Here is a 14,152-nt window from a genome sequence, read left to right on the forward strand (position 1 = left end):
GTTCGTTTACGACAATTTGTGGCACAGACGAACGCGACGTTCGCTGCCTCTAAATTGTCAAAAACTGCCGAAAATTAGGGAGATTTCCAGGAGTATACAGCCGTTTACGGGGTCGAAAATCCCACTTTTCATGCAGTGTATCTCAAACTGGCTGTCAAAGTGCAAAATGGCTACAAATTTAACATCAGTGCAAGAACAAAATGTATGCAACTTAAATTAAATACTCAGGAGTCAGGAGTAGTCTAAAGATGCAGGTTAAACCAAGCCTGCGGCACTCCTCTCAGAAACTGAAGCCTCCGTGCCTCGATCGCACCCCCCCCCCCCCTGGGGGTTGGTCCAAGTAAAGCTCATAAACCCCACCCCTCCATGTATTACAATGGACACGAGACAAACTTAGCAATCAAATTACACTTCAAATAATTGGGTAACACTTTAATAATAATGGTCATTAGTTAACATGAACTAAACATTAATAAAGCATTAGTAAATGTTGAAATTAACATTAACAAAGATAAATAAATGCTTTATAAGTGCAGTTCATGTTAACTAATGTAGTTAACTAATGTTATCTAATGACCATTATTCTAAAGTGTTACCAGTAATTGTTTCCTAAAGATGGTTTCTGTCATTTTAGGCAGTTTTTATCACGATGATTTAATTTCAAGTGTTCGTTTTTTAAATAAGTTTAGTTTTAGTTAGTTATTTCATGCTATAAAAACGGGGGATGTGACGTCATGATTGACAGGTGAGATTGACAGCTTCTCTGAGTGAAGTTGTCACTGAGGCACTAACAGACTTTTTTCTGGATTTTCGGGAGGAGATTGGAGCTTTAGCTTTGATTTCTACATTTCCATAACTGTTTATTTCACACCAATATAATGAATTGTTCTGCATCTACGAGAGTGTGGGCGGGCTTTTGAAAATCGCGCCTCTTTTTCCTGCTCTCTACTGCGCAACTCCGGTCCCGAGATCACTATTGCGCATGTCCGCGCCCTGTGCGGCCTCCTAAAGCTTCAACTCTCCTAAAGCTTCAACTCTCAATGAGATTCTGCTCCTTCTGGAGCCTGTCTCTGGTGGCCAGTCGATGAATTGCAGTATATGTCACTTCCGTATTGGCTTCAAGAGAAACTGCGGGGGGTTGCCGCTTGGAACAACCGCTCTGAGACGCCAGTCATGAGCTGCTTGTGTGAACACTGCGCATTGCCTGACTATTTATTTTTGTTACGAATTGTATTGTTAAAAAGTAGACATTTAAGTCCACGTCATGAAAACAAGAAACTCTGCTTCTAACCACAGGTCGAGAGCTGTCATTCCAACCACTCAACCGTCTCGTTTAACTATGCTTATAACGACGGAACTTGCGACCATAGTTAGCTAACGACACTTTCGGGAAACGTACCCCTGAGCGTCACAACGCTCCACTTTCACTCATTACAGGCTTGTTCTCGTCAGAACCCAAATCGGAATGTAGCTTTTGGTCACGCTACACTGTACTTATTTGCACATTTATCTTGAACCCCCTCACCAAAAGCATAACTAGTTGATCACGAGTGGCTCAATCTTTCAGGCATTTGACCGACAGGATTGACACTTCAGCATGAGAAATTGGGGGTGTGGCGTGTGAGCGTGTGAAACCAATCAAATGCGTGTGTCTCACGGCCAATGTGTGGGAGTTGGCAGCAAAACACAATCAGTGGAATATCACTTAATTGCAATAGGTTTGAAATACAATAGGTGTGTTCGACATCGGCTGCGGCTGGATGCATCCGATCGGCGAGAGTAGCCACATGCAGGCGGGGAGGAGCTGCAAACGGAGACGTGAAGTTGGACACTTTCTGCTTTCCGTAGTGATGCTGCATTTACGTCAGTCATGGCAGATCATGTGGCTTTTGCTTGCTTTATTGCAGACGAGCTGGAAGCGATAGATATTCCATTCTTTTTGCATGAAATTGAGCCCAATGAGCAACGAAGGTGAGTAAAGGTTCAATGCAAAGTATTATTATTTTTTATAAACAATTTACGTATTTGTATAAACAATATACGTATGAACAATTTAATTTTAAAATTACAAAAAATTACTAGAATGAGAATACTGTAGGCCTATTGCAAACCAAATTAAGTGATTTAATTGTTTCTAGTCTTTACTCTTTACAATCAATGTATTATTGATGTAATAGGTGGCTCTGTAATCAATACATAACTACTATTGCTAGCCTATTGATTTAAATATAGATAATTACTCATTCTGTTTACACAAAGAAATAATGGACTTTTATTCCAATTTCAACACTCCTGTACTCTAATTATTTGATTAAAAGCCCAGTTACACATAAAACATTGAACATTACATTTTAACTACCTGTGTCTTCCGTTACATGTATATAGTGGGCACAGTTTTCTTTCTGTAATATACAGAATGGTTCCTAAAATCGCAAATTTTGTGGAGGATGTTTTCCCTCTCTACAGTCCCTCAGAAATTAGAGCGCATTTCAGGCTTTCCAAAGAACAAGTGGAGGTGTGTACAATATAAAATTAATTTAACTATTACAAGTGTTAGCATGTTGTCTTGATAACCTATTTTCTACTTGTGCAGGATGCCATTACCACCCTTGGTCCTGTTTATATGAATTTACAACAGACCAAACTGCCACTCACAAACAACGTTCTTGCCTGCCAATGGACATTGGCCAATCAAGAGTCATATCGTGGGGTGGCAGATAGATTCAATATCTCAAAATCCACTCTTGCCAAGCATCTCCATGAGTTTTGTTCTTATGTCAATACATACATGACCCACCACATTTCCTGGCCCAGAGGCCAAAGGCTGGAGATGTCAAAGTTTGGGTTTGACGCAGCAGGTTTCCCAAACACTGTATGTGCAGTGGATGGGTGTCACATTGCTATACCGAGACCCCATTGTGATAATCCCATAGCATGCATGAATAGGAAACAGTTTTATTCTGTAAATTTAACTGGGTTTTGTGACAGTCAGTGGCGCTTCTGTCACATCAGTGTGGGTCACCCTGGGAGTTAGCATGATGCCAGGGCATTTCGATTCACAGAGTTGGTCGTGTTCTCGATGAAGATCCTCATTCCCTTGTTCCACAGGGAATGCACGTAATTGGGGATTCTGCCTACCCCCTGTTGCCTCAACTTATGAGGCCTTATAGAGACAATGGCCACTTGTCTGCTAGGCAAAGATGCTTGAACAGAAAGCTCAATGCTGCCCGTGTGGTCATTGAGCATGCATTTGGCATTCTAAACGTTTAGGAGGCTCCAATGCATGCATATGAGAAGCATTTCAAATATCAGTTCAGCAGTCTCAGCATGCTGCATTTTGCATAATGCAGTGCTAAGTTTATTTTGCATAATAGTGTGCTAAGCCCGTTTCTCTACTCCCTCTTCACCGCCGACTGCAAGCCTGTGTATGGATCTAATTCCATCGTCAAGTTCGTGGACGACACTACGGTGATTGGTCTCATCAGTAACAACGATGAGACTTCCAATAGGGAGGAGATCCAGCACCTGGCTACATGGTGCACTGAAAATAACTTGCTCCTCAACACCACCAAAAACGAAGGAGCTCATCGTGGACTTCAGGAAAGAGTCAAGAGGCACACACGACACCATCCACATCAATGGAATGGCTGTTGAGCGTGTCTCCAGTTTCAAGTTCCTGGGGATCCACATCTCGACGGACATGTCGTGGACAACCAACACCTCCAGCCTGGTCAAGAAGGCTCACCAGCGCCTTTTCTTCCTGAGGACACTGAGGAAGAATCAGCTCTCCTCGGCTATGCAGCACTGCAGCGGGTGGTGAAAACTGCCCAGCGCATCACAGGGACTACACTACCTGCCATCGAGCACATCCAGAGGAAACACTGTCTGCATCGAGCTTGCAGCATCCTTAAGGACTCCTCTCACCCAGCCCACAGACTGTTTTCTCTTCGTTTCCAGTAGACTAAAGAACAGTTTTTTCCCCCAGAGCTGTCTCTTTATTGAACTCGAACCCCCGTTGATCCACTTCCCTTATATACTGCTAACTCTCCTCTCCCCCCTCACATCTGCCTTCACTTGTTATTTGCACTACCGACTGTTTATTACAGTAACAATTGTTTACATATGCATTTTGCACCGTACTTCTAACTGTAATATGCAAACACTTTCCACTGCACTTTTACACTTTTTTCGGATAGCTTCTGTCCATAATTTATTGCACTACCTTAATCCACTGCTATATTCCTCATCTTAGCCTAACATATCATTGTATACCTCTATCGGTAAAATTCTGTTTATAGTAATAGCCATCTCTATATTATATTATATTTTATAGTGCATATTCACCTGTAAATTCTGTTTATAGTAATAGCCATCTCTCTCTATATATATTTATATATATTCAGTACATATCCATGTCCTGCACTTATGCAACCATTGTATATCCTGCACTTGTTGCTATTGCACTTCTGGTTAGACCTAAACTGCATTTCGTTGCCTTGTACCTGTACTTGTGTAATGATAATAAAGTTGAATCTAATCTAATCTAATCTAATAATCTTTGTTTAGAGCCCAGTGACCAAGTTGTTGTGGTAGATGATGGTGTTGATGATGAACCACACCCCCAGCAGCAACCCCACAACACTAATGCATGTCATTATAGAGACCAGGTTTGTGGCCAGATCTAACTTGTATGTATACATTTAACATACAAAAAATGAAAAGAAATGAGTGTTTATCTGGACTAAAACTTTTGTTCTTCAGTATTTTTTTTTTAAAGAAATATTTGACATATACTCTTCCAGTGATTTTTTTTAAATTTTTAAATTGTTTTTTTTTTTTTTTTTTTTGACCCAATTTGTTTTTGTTAATTAAATAAGAACATTCTTGTTCTTTGAGATTTGGTGACTTTTCTTTCACTGGCTGAACAAGTTGGTGGTGGTAAAAAACAAACAAAACATTTCATATGGAGATTTTGTTATTGACGTTATGTAATATAGATTTTGGTAAAATAGATAGATAAATGGGTTAGTAAGAGAAGGAGTTTGGTGTATGGTGTTAAATGAAACGAAATGGTAAATGGTGTTCTAAACATGCAGACAGGTCAATACTGAACATAGGGTTTCAGTACATAAATCATGTGGCATAATCAGATTTCTTAAACTGGACATTTTTTTAGACCTCTGCGGTAGACTTAACACTTGTATCAGATTGTATATAATTTTATCGAAGTCTTTTTGGATGCCTGTATCTCCCTGCACTTTAAACGGATTACCCATTTTCATTCATAACTTTAGCTTTGAAATACAATAGATTGAATGTTACCAACATGCAGTCGTTTCAGTGCAATTATCTTGTAAAAGTACTTTTCACTTTGTAACTTTAGCAGTTATAAATGACGTTTAACATGCGCAAAAAGTGTGTAACAGATAAATGGCAGGATTTGTGTTGAAATGAAGAGAAATGTATATTAAATTAACTCACAAATAAATACTTGATTGAATTTGTTTATCATTAGAGATGGTGTAACTTGGCGGAGCGTTTAAAAAAAAAAACATCTGTCATGTAAAACGTTCATTCTGAAGTTTAGAATTTGGGGAAAGGTGTAACTCAAAAGAGAAGGCGTTTACAGCTTTAAATGATAATTTTATTGAGTTTCGTGTTGGTTTTGTAAAAGCTGTATAATCTCATCTTGTCGTTTTCCCATTTTTTTCACAATTGTTCCCAAGCTACTCAACATCTTTTTTTCAAAAGATTGTCTACGACGTTCCTTTAGTCGCCTCCATCTCTCCAGGTCTGGCCTCACCAGGGACTCAAGCACAGCAGTCCTTCTTTCTGCACGTGCTTCATAAGACTCCAGAAATTGAGATGGTTGTGGTCTCCTCTGCCTGCTGGTGAGGTTTGCATTTTGCACGGCAGAGGTTCCAGGTTGTTCATCCATGACAGCACCTGTTGGCTGGTCTTGAGGAGGAGTTGTGGGCCTGTTTTGGGATGCCTCTTCGAAACCAAGAGGAGTCGAGAATATCGTGCCAGGTGGTGCAGTACTAATCCCAGATGACCCAAATAACTCAACCATTAGCTGTGGGGAGGAAAAAAGGCATGTCAAATGTACACTGAAAAAGACATGAGACATGACAATGTTATTTTAGATACTTGTAAATAAGTTATATAATGCGGTTTTAAACTTACTGTATAGTACAACCAGGTGTGTTTCCCCTCACCAGTTGCACACCGTCTGTCCTTTATGCGCTTATAAGTTGTTAACATTTTTGCTAGTTTTTTTCAAATTCTCTCACTTGATAAGTTGTACCCCTTTTGTGAGAACGCCGTTTGTACCTTCTTATAGAAAGTAATTTTGTTCCTAAAGTAGAGCTGCTGATGAGTTCTTGTTAGGTCCAGTTGAATAAGGTCATTTTATGTGTTATTTCTGTAAAATGGCGGGGATGGGGAGAGAAATTATAACCACACACACAAAAAAAATAAAATACTTAAACCATAGCATTGACATTTATCTTTCTTGCAGTGTTTGATGCAATACCTTGTGATTCATGCCTCTATGACTGAATGGAGGGGGGGGGGGGGGGGGGGGGGGCGGTTGAATAGCTTCTGAAGCTTCTGAAGGGTTTCCACACATTGCACCAGGTTGCAGCGTGGCAGACGGTGGGTCCTTGACAGTGGGGGTAAGTGGTACATTGGGCCTAGTGGTAGTAATGGGACACTGGCTGGTTGATGGTGGTGGTACAGGGGGCCTAGTGGTAGTGATGGGGCACTGGCTGGTTGATGGTGGTGGTACAGGGGGCCTAGTGGTAGTGATGGGGCACTGGCTGGTTGATGGTGGTGGTACAGGGGGCCTAGTGGTAGTGATGGGGCACTGGCTGGTTGATGGTGGTGGTACAGGGGGGCTAGTGGTAGTGGTAGTGATGGGGCACTGGCTGGTTGATGGTGGTGGTACAGGGGGCCTAGTGGTAGTGATGGGGCACTGGCTGGTTGATGGTGGTGGTACAGGGAGCCTAGTGGTAGTGATGGGGCACTGGCTGGTTGATGGTGGTGGTACAGGGGGCCTAGTGGTAGTGATGGGGCACTGGCTGGTTGATGGTGGTGGTACAGGGAGCCTAGTGGTAGTGATGGGGCACTGGCTGGTTGATGGTGGTGGTACAGGGGGCCTAGTGGTAGTGATGGGGCACTGGCTGGTTGATGGTGGTGGTACAGGGGGCCTAGTGGTAGTGATGGGGCACTGGCTGGTTGATGGTGGTGGTACAGGGGGGCTAGTGGTATTGGTAGTGATGGGGCACTGGCTGGTTGATGGTGGTGGTACAGGGGGCCTAGTGGTAGTGGTAGTGATGGGGCACTGGCTGGTTGATGGTGGTGGTACAGGGGGCCTAGGCTAGTGGTAGTGATGGGGCACTGGCTGGTTGATGGTGGTGGTACAGGGGGCCTAGGCTAGTGGTAGTGATGGGGCACTGGCTGGTTGATGGTGGTGGTACTGGGGGCCTAGTGGTAGTGATGGGGTACTGGCTGGTTGATGGTGGTGGTACAGGGGACCTAGTGGTAGTAATGGGACACTGGCTGGTTGATGGTGGTGGTACAGGGGGCCTAGTGGTAGTAATGGGGCACTGGCTGGTTGATGGTGGAGGTAATGTAAATCTCGTCTGATGTTACAGGGACAGATGAACACACGTGTGTTTGAACACAAATCACAGAGGTAACGCAAATCTCGTCTGATGTTACAGGGACAGATGAACACACGTGTTTGAACACATAAATCACAGAGGTAACGCAAATCTCGTCTGATGTTACAGGGACAGATGAACACACGTGTGTTTGAACACATAAATCACAGAAGTAACGTGAATCTTGTCTGATATTACAGGGAAAGATGACACACGTGTGTTTGAACACATAAATCACAGAAGTAACGTGAATCTAATCTGGATTTTACAGGGACATATGACACGCATGTTTATCCGGTGGCGAGTTGCTCATGAAGCAGAATGCTGCCAAAGGTTTTGAGTGAGTATACTACAGAAATTAATAAAATATCTTATTAAATCTTAAGTTGTAGTTTTTTTTAATTATTGTAATTTAATTATTTAAATATTGTAACAATAAGAGTTGTTACAGCACTTTTCTGATTATTGATGTCTGTGCATTTGCTGCAGTGCTTTTATGGTAGACCAGGGCCTGCAAAACTGGAAAAAAAGGGAAAACCTGAAACAATAAATAAATTAAGATAATTTTGTTACTTCTAGTAAAGAAATCAAATGACAGTGTGCTGTTAAAATGACTGCTTTTGTATTATGTTTGTGCATTTTTGTAGGATCTGAAATGTCTGGAGACTGGTTTGAGCACTGAGGATGGGGAGCCACAGCAGCATCCTGAAAATGAATGAGACCCTCCATCACTCCACCTGCCCTTATTGCCTCATCTGGCCTGGATGTTGCTGTGCTCTCTTCATCCTCAGTGAGCCCAGAGCCAGCGAGAGCATCTACAAAAAGACCAAAAGACATTGGGTATGTGATTTTAGTCAAGTTTGTTCTGCTGGTTTCTTTGCATAAAATTGACCCAGACTTTCAGAAGCTTCAAAAGGATCATCAAATAATGTCATGAAGCAAGTGGAAGTCTGGCTCCATTAACTGATACTGAATGAAGAAACCAGTAGGACTTGACCAAAATCACCTTTTGTGTAAAAAAAAGAAAAAAAGAAGAAAAACACAGGATTGAACAGCGTGAAGGCGAGTAAATAATGACTGAATTTATGTTTGGGTAAACTAAACCTTTATGCCCCCAAATAGAAATTGTATGAAATGTATGTATGCATTTATATTATAGTAGTATCTTGAAAAAGTAAACTTTAAAGAAATGCGCTGCTTTATTGAGCGTTTGTGCCCGAGACACTTTCAAAAAAGGATTTACAATAATCACATCTGCATTTAGGTATTTTGCAGATGCTTCTAGCGAAGGACAGTGCTCTTATTACAGGAACGATCCCCCAGGAACACTATTTTGTAAACATATGAAAATATGTCAAAAAATGGAATGCTGACATGAATTGTAAAACGCCTTAATCTGTTTAAATGTATTACAGGTAGTCATGCTGATGGAGAGCAGGCACCGCAGAAGCCATATTGTCAGGGGGCCATCATCATGGTCTTCCTCATCCTCTGGATCAACAATGACAGAGACACGAGTGCTGCCTCGCATGGTGAGGCAGAGTTTGTGGATGACTCATGTTCTCACTGCGGGAACATGACCATTGCAATGCTGCGTTCCAGACTCAATGACCTTCGTAAAGGTAGAGTCCCCTCCGCCACACCCCAATCATTTTCCACTGCGAGAGGGTATACATTGGCTGGTGGCCAGGGTGATCTGAGGGTGACGTGTGGAACAACCCGATGAATCTTCCTCTGGCCACACCCCCCTCTGGCGCATTGCAACCCGTGGTGTTGCTGGATGCGGTCGCTGGTCCGTCTCGTGGAGGGCCCAGCGTCTCATTCGGGGTGCCGGCGGATGACACCATGTCGATTGCCGCATCACAAGGTGGGCTGGATTCCTCCAGAGACTCCATCCCCAAGCGGTTCTGCTGATTTGGGAACAGTTCGGCGACACACTGGTAGATCTGTTTGCCTCCCCAGACGATTCCCATAGCCACTGGTATTTTTCCCTGACCGAGGAGACCCTCGGCACAGATGCACTAGCGTACACCTGGCCGCTGGGCCTACGCAAGTATGCGTTTCCCCCATATACTGTAAAACGAATATGGACGTAGTGTCCATGATGTCACCCATAGGTTTCTTAAGAGCGTTTCTGAAGCCTAAAGTGTGGCCTTTGCCATCTTGGCAGTGCGTCACCACGTGTCACTCCCGGATAACTGGAAATGGGCAAAGAGGAGCTAACAGGTGGAGTGGGTGGAGATTGTGCTCCCATCTGGATCCTGTCTCTAGCGGCCAGTCGATGAATTGCAGTTTAAGTCACTTCCATATTGGCTTCAAGAGAAACTGGGGGAGGTTGCCGCTTGGTTTCCCCCAGTGAGCCTTCTCGCACAGGTTCTGTGCAAGATCAGGGAGGACGAGTAGCAGGTCCTTTTAGTTCTGCCGCATTGGCCCAGCCGGACTTGCTTCTCCGAACTGGTGCTCCTCGCAACAGTCCCTCCCTGGTCAATTGCTCTGAGGAAGAATCTCCTTTCTCTAAGACGGGGCACCCGCGGGCACCTGATCCCAGAAAATTCCTTGATCGGGTCTGTGCTCTGCTTCTTCCAAGAAGGGTTGGAACAAAAGCTGTCTCCTTCCACCATGAAGGTTTATGTGGCTGCGTTCTCTGCGCACCACAACCTTGTGGATTAAAAAAAATGGTAGGACAGCATGACCTAGTCATCAGGTTCCTTAGAGGGGTGAGGAGGTTAAATCCACCTCGTCCTCTACAGATAGCCTACCCTCTTGGGGCCTGCCACTGCAGTCAGTTGAGCTTAAATACCTCTCTATGAAGGCGGTGCTCCTGATTGCTTTGGCTTCCTTCAAGAGGATAGGGGACCTGCAGGCATTTTCAGTTGACGAAGCATGCCTGGAATTTGGGCAGGCTAACTCAAGGTCAGGTTCAAGGACTGCCAATGACCAGGAATGCGGCTTCCTCTTGGGCTCTAGCGCATGGCGCCTCACTAACAGACATATGCAGAGCTGCAGGCTGGGCGACACCAAACACATTTGTGAGATTTTATAATCTCTGTGTAGAGCCAGTGTCCTCTCGTGTACTCGCTCCCAGTGGCCAGTAAGGAGGACCGGGTCGGTCTGCATGACCACTTGGTCAGCCCTCGTGTTAGGCTAGGTGCCTCCATGTGGTTCCCCCTCTGAGCAACCTCCACATGTGTATTTCCACTGTAAGTCTCTTCAGCATGTGTCTTTCTCTTGGCAAAACCACCTTGCCTTCAGGGTCCCAGGGTTACATACGTAACCAAGATGATTTTTAAGCAGGTGGCACTCATACAGTAGAGAAAAATAAAATGTTATTCAATATGCAAATAAATTATAACAAGAAAATAATACTATAGATTTATTACAATCAATATTTGTTTTATGTGGTGTTGTGTATTGTAATATTTGTATTTGCAAGTAACAAATTAAACAAACTGGCTTAGAGATACAGTTACTTGATTATTTCTGATAATTGTCATTTCTTTCTGTCCGTTATTCGTCTCCTGTTACAACCACTGTTTTAATTTAAGTATGCTGTCTCCACAACACTGCAGTTCAATTCTACATCTACTCAAGCTGTAAACAGCCCTTAAAAGTATACAAAAGTGCAACTGCTACTAGACAAAGCGCAGTGCTAATGCAATCTTTTTTAATATAAGCATATGTCGTTTAGCTGCATCAGTGCAAATATCGAAACTCCATCATGATGTTGATTGCTGAAATAATGGTTCAGAGTCCTGGAGAGGCAGAAACATGACAATACATTTATCACACTTGAAATTGTTAATCTAGAGTCTAAAACTGTTAATCGCAGATTTCAAGATTTCACACTGTACATTTATAAACCCTGGATGGGACTTTTTTTATTTGCATATCTACAGGGATCATAATTGTTATTACTATTTGTGAGGTTACTATGTTTTTATGATTGTACAACGTGCATGCATATTTAATAAAGCATTTATGACCCAGAGTTTAAAGATGTTAAATCAAGATTAGTGTGAAACACTTTTTAATACCAAGAGGTATGACTTTTAAGAACAAGTAATAAAAAGCACAGAACACCTTTAAAATAGTGTAATTTAAATACCTTTAAAGGAAGTCAGGCCATTAGCTTCTGATGCTGGGGAGTCTTCATCTTCAAGAGAAAAATTGTGAGAGTCATTTGTGATAACTGATTTCTGAGATTGTGTAATTATTGCTGAGAAACATTATTATAATTCTGTATTTTAATTCTGACTCCTAAAATAAAGGTTATTCATTGCCATAGATGAAATCAGTGGAATCTTTTCATTGCACTAAAGGTTATTTATAGTGCAAAAAAGGTTCTTTAGTTTATTAAAATGTTTTTTGCACTAAGAAAATGGCTCTTTTAAGAACTGATCACTAAATATTATTTGGTTCTCTTTATCACTGAAAACCCTTTGGAACTTTTATTTATAAGAGTAATGTACACTAAAAATAATGAGCTGGCTCAACAACAACACATTTTTCATCAACATTTTTGAGTTATGACAACTTTGGAATTAAATTATTTAGAGGAACTTAAACATTTGTTGCAAACATAATTTTTTACGTTGAGTACTCAAAAAAATGTAGTCGCTCCAACTACTTGAGTAATGCAGAAATTTGAGTTCAAATTAAACAAAATTAAAGGTAGGGTAGGCAATTTTTTATAAACACTTTTTGTTATACTGGTTGAAACTCTCTTCACATCATGATAGCAATCAATAATAGAAGTGGTCAAAATATTAAAACATGTACATATAGGCCTACTGTATCCTCTGTGGAAGATTCGGTCTGAATGCAATTATACAATGTCCTTCCTGCCTGTCAGCATATGTATTTCCCTACTAGACATCACACGTCATCAGCGCGATCCGTAAGGCTATGCAGAGTTATGGGCAGACAGCCATGAGTGCCAAAAACAAACAGCAGCCGTCTTTTACAGTTCCTCCTGAACCAAAATAACTAGCTTATGCTGCGTTCATGCCATCATAACCATAATCATGAGATGACAACCCGTGACGTTATGCCCAGAGCCGTTTACATCCTCATACTCTGATTTATGTGTTCTATGTCAACACTATAAACTCTGAAATGAATCTGCAGCAGTCAGGTGGTAGCTCTGTAAGTTAATTATGTTCATTATTGTTGAAATGTTATGCGCTTTTGTTGCTCTCTGCTGTGCGTGTTCATGTGTTTTGGCGTGGCTTTGGAGACGCTCTGAAGGGAGGGTGGGATCTTATGCTTTCAAAGCTAGCTCGCTATTGCTAGCATCTCTGAAATTGCCTACCCTACCTTTAATTTAATGTAATGCTTAACATTCTAACAACAGAACATAAAATTAAAAACAATAGTTTAATTACATCAATAAATTAGAATTTTTAACTTTTTAGAGTGTACTGGAAATTAAATTATTGATTTTTGTTACAAATATTAAAATATGATAGACATTTGTACAGTGCATCCGGAAAGTATTCACAGCAAAAAATTAAAATTAAAAAATACTGTAAATTTGTTATGTTACAGCCTTATACCAAAATGGTTTAAATTCATTATTTTCCTAAAAATTCTACAAACAATACCCCATAATGACAATGTGAAAAAAAGTTTGTTTGAAATCTTTGCAAATGTATTAAAAAAAAAAAAAAAAAAAAATCACATGTACATAAGTATTCACAACCTTTGCTCAATACTTTGTTGAAACACCTTTGGCACCAATTACACCATCAAGTTTTTTTTGAGTATGATGCTACAAGCTTGGCACACCTATTTTTGGGCAGTTTCTCCCATTCTTCTTTGCAGGACCTCTCAAGTTCCAGCAGGTTGGATGGGGAGCGTTGCACAGACATTTTCACATCTCTCCAGAAATGTTCAATCAAGTTCAAGTCTGGGCTCTGCCTGGTCCACTCAAGGACATTCACAGAGTTGTCCTGTAGCCTCTCTTTTGTTATCTTGGCTGTGTGCTTAGGGTCGTTGTCCTGTTGGAAGATGAACTTTCACTCCAGGTCCAGAGCACTCTAGAGCAGGTTTTCATGCTGCATTCATCTTTCCCTCAATCCTAACTAGTCTCCCAGTTCCTGCTGCTGAAAAACGTCCAAACAGCATGATGCTGCCACCACCATGCTTCACTGTAGGGATGGTATTGGCCAGGTGATGAGGGGTGCCTGGTTTCCTCCAGACATGACGCTAACAATTCAGGTCATAGAGTTCAATCTTTGTTTCATCAGACCAGAGAATTTTGTTTCTCATGGTCTGAGAGTCCTTCAGGTGCCTTTTGGCAAACTCCAGGTGGGCTGTAATGTGCCTTTTACTCAGTTTGGCTGGGCTGCCAGCTCTAGGAAGAGTCCTGGTGGTTCCAAACTTCTTCCATTTACAGATGATGGAGGCCACTGTGCTCATTGGGATCTTCAATGCTGAAGACATTTTTCTGTACCCTTCCCCAGATCTGTGCCTCAATACAATCC

At 41.8% G+C, this 14,152-nt stretch overlaps 1 protein-coding gene and 1 pseudogene across 2 annotated transcripts in view; one reads left to right on the plus strand and one right to left on the minus strand.

Annotated features, from left to right (window-relative positions):
- Positions 1-2,416: 2,416 nt before the first annotated feature.
- On the plus strand, positions 2,417-3,270 carry LOC307117271 (annotated as a pseudogene). Its single transcript has 2 exons — positions 2,417-2,515; positions 2,594-3,270. The product of its transcript is annotated as an uncharacterized misc_RNA (transcript).
- Positions 3,271-10,976: 7,706 nt separating this feature from the next.
- The window catches only part of LOC307117818 (hemicentin-1-like), a 54,253-nt gene continuing 51,077 nt past the window's right edge, over positions 10,977-14,152 (minus strand). Inside the window, exons 18-19 of the mRNA XM_079802945.1 lie at positions 11,773-11,820; positions 10,977-11,419 (exon numbers count right to left, since the gene is read on the minus strand). Of these exons, the coding sequence (XP_079659071.1) occupies positions 11,412-11,419; positions 11,773-11,820 (56 nt within the window). The 3' untranslated portion in view covers positions 10,977-11,411. The remainder of the gene's footprint in view (positions 11,420-11,772; positions 11,821-14,152) is intronic.

Source organism: Gobio gobio, assembly GCF_949357685.1.
Source record: "Gobio gobio genome assembly, chromosome: 21".
NCBI lineage: Eukaryota > Metazoa > Chordata > Actinopteri > Cypriniformes > Gobionidae > Gobio > Gobio gobio.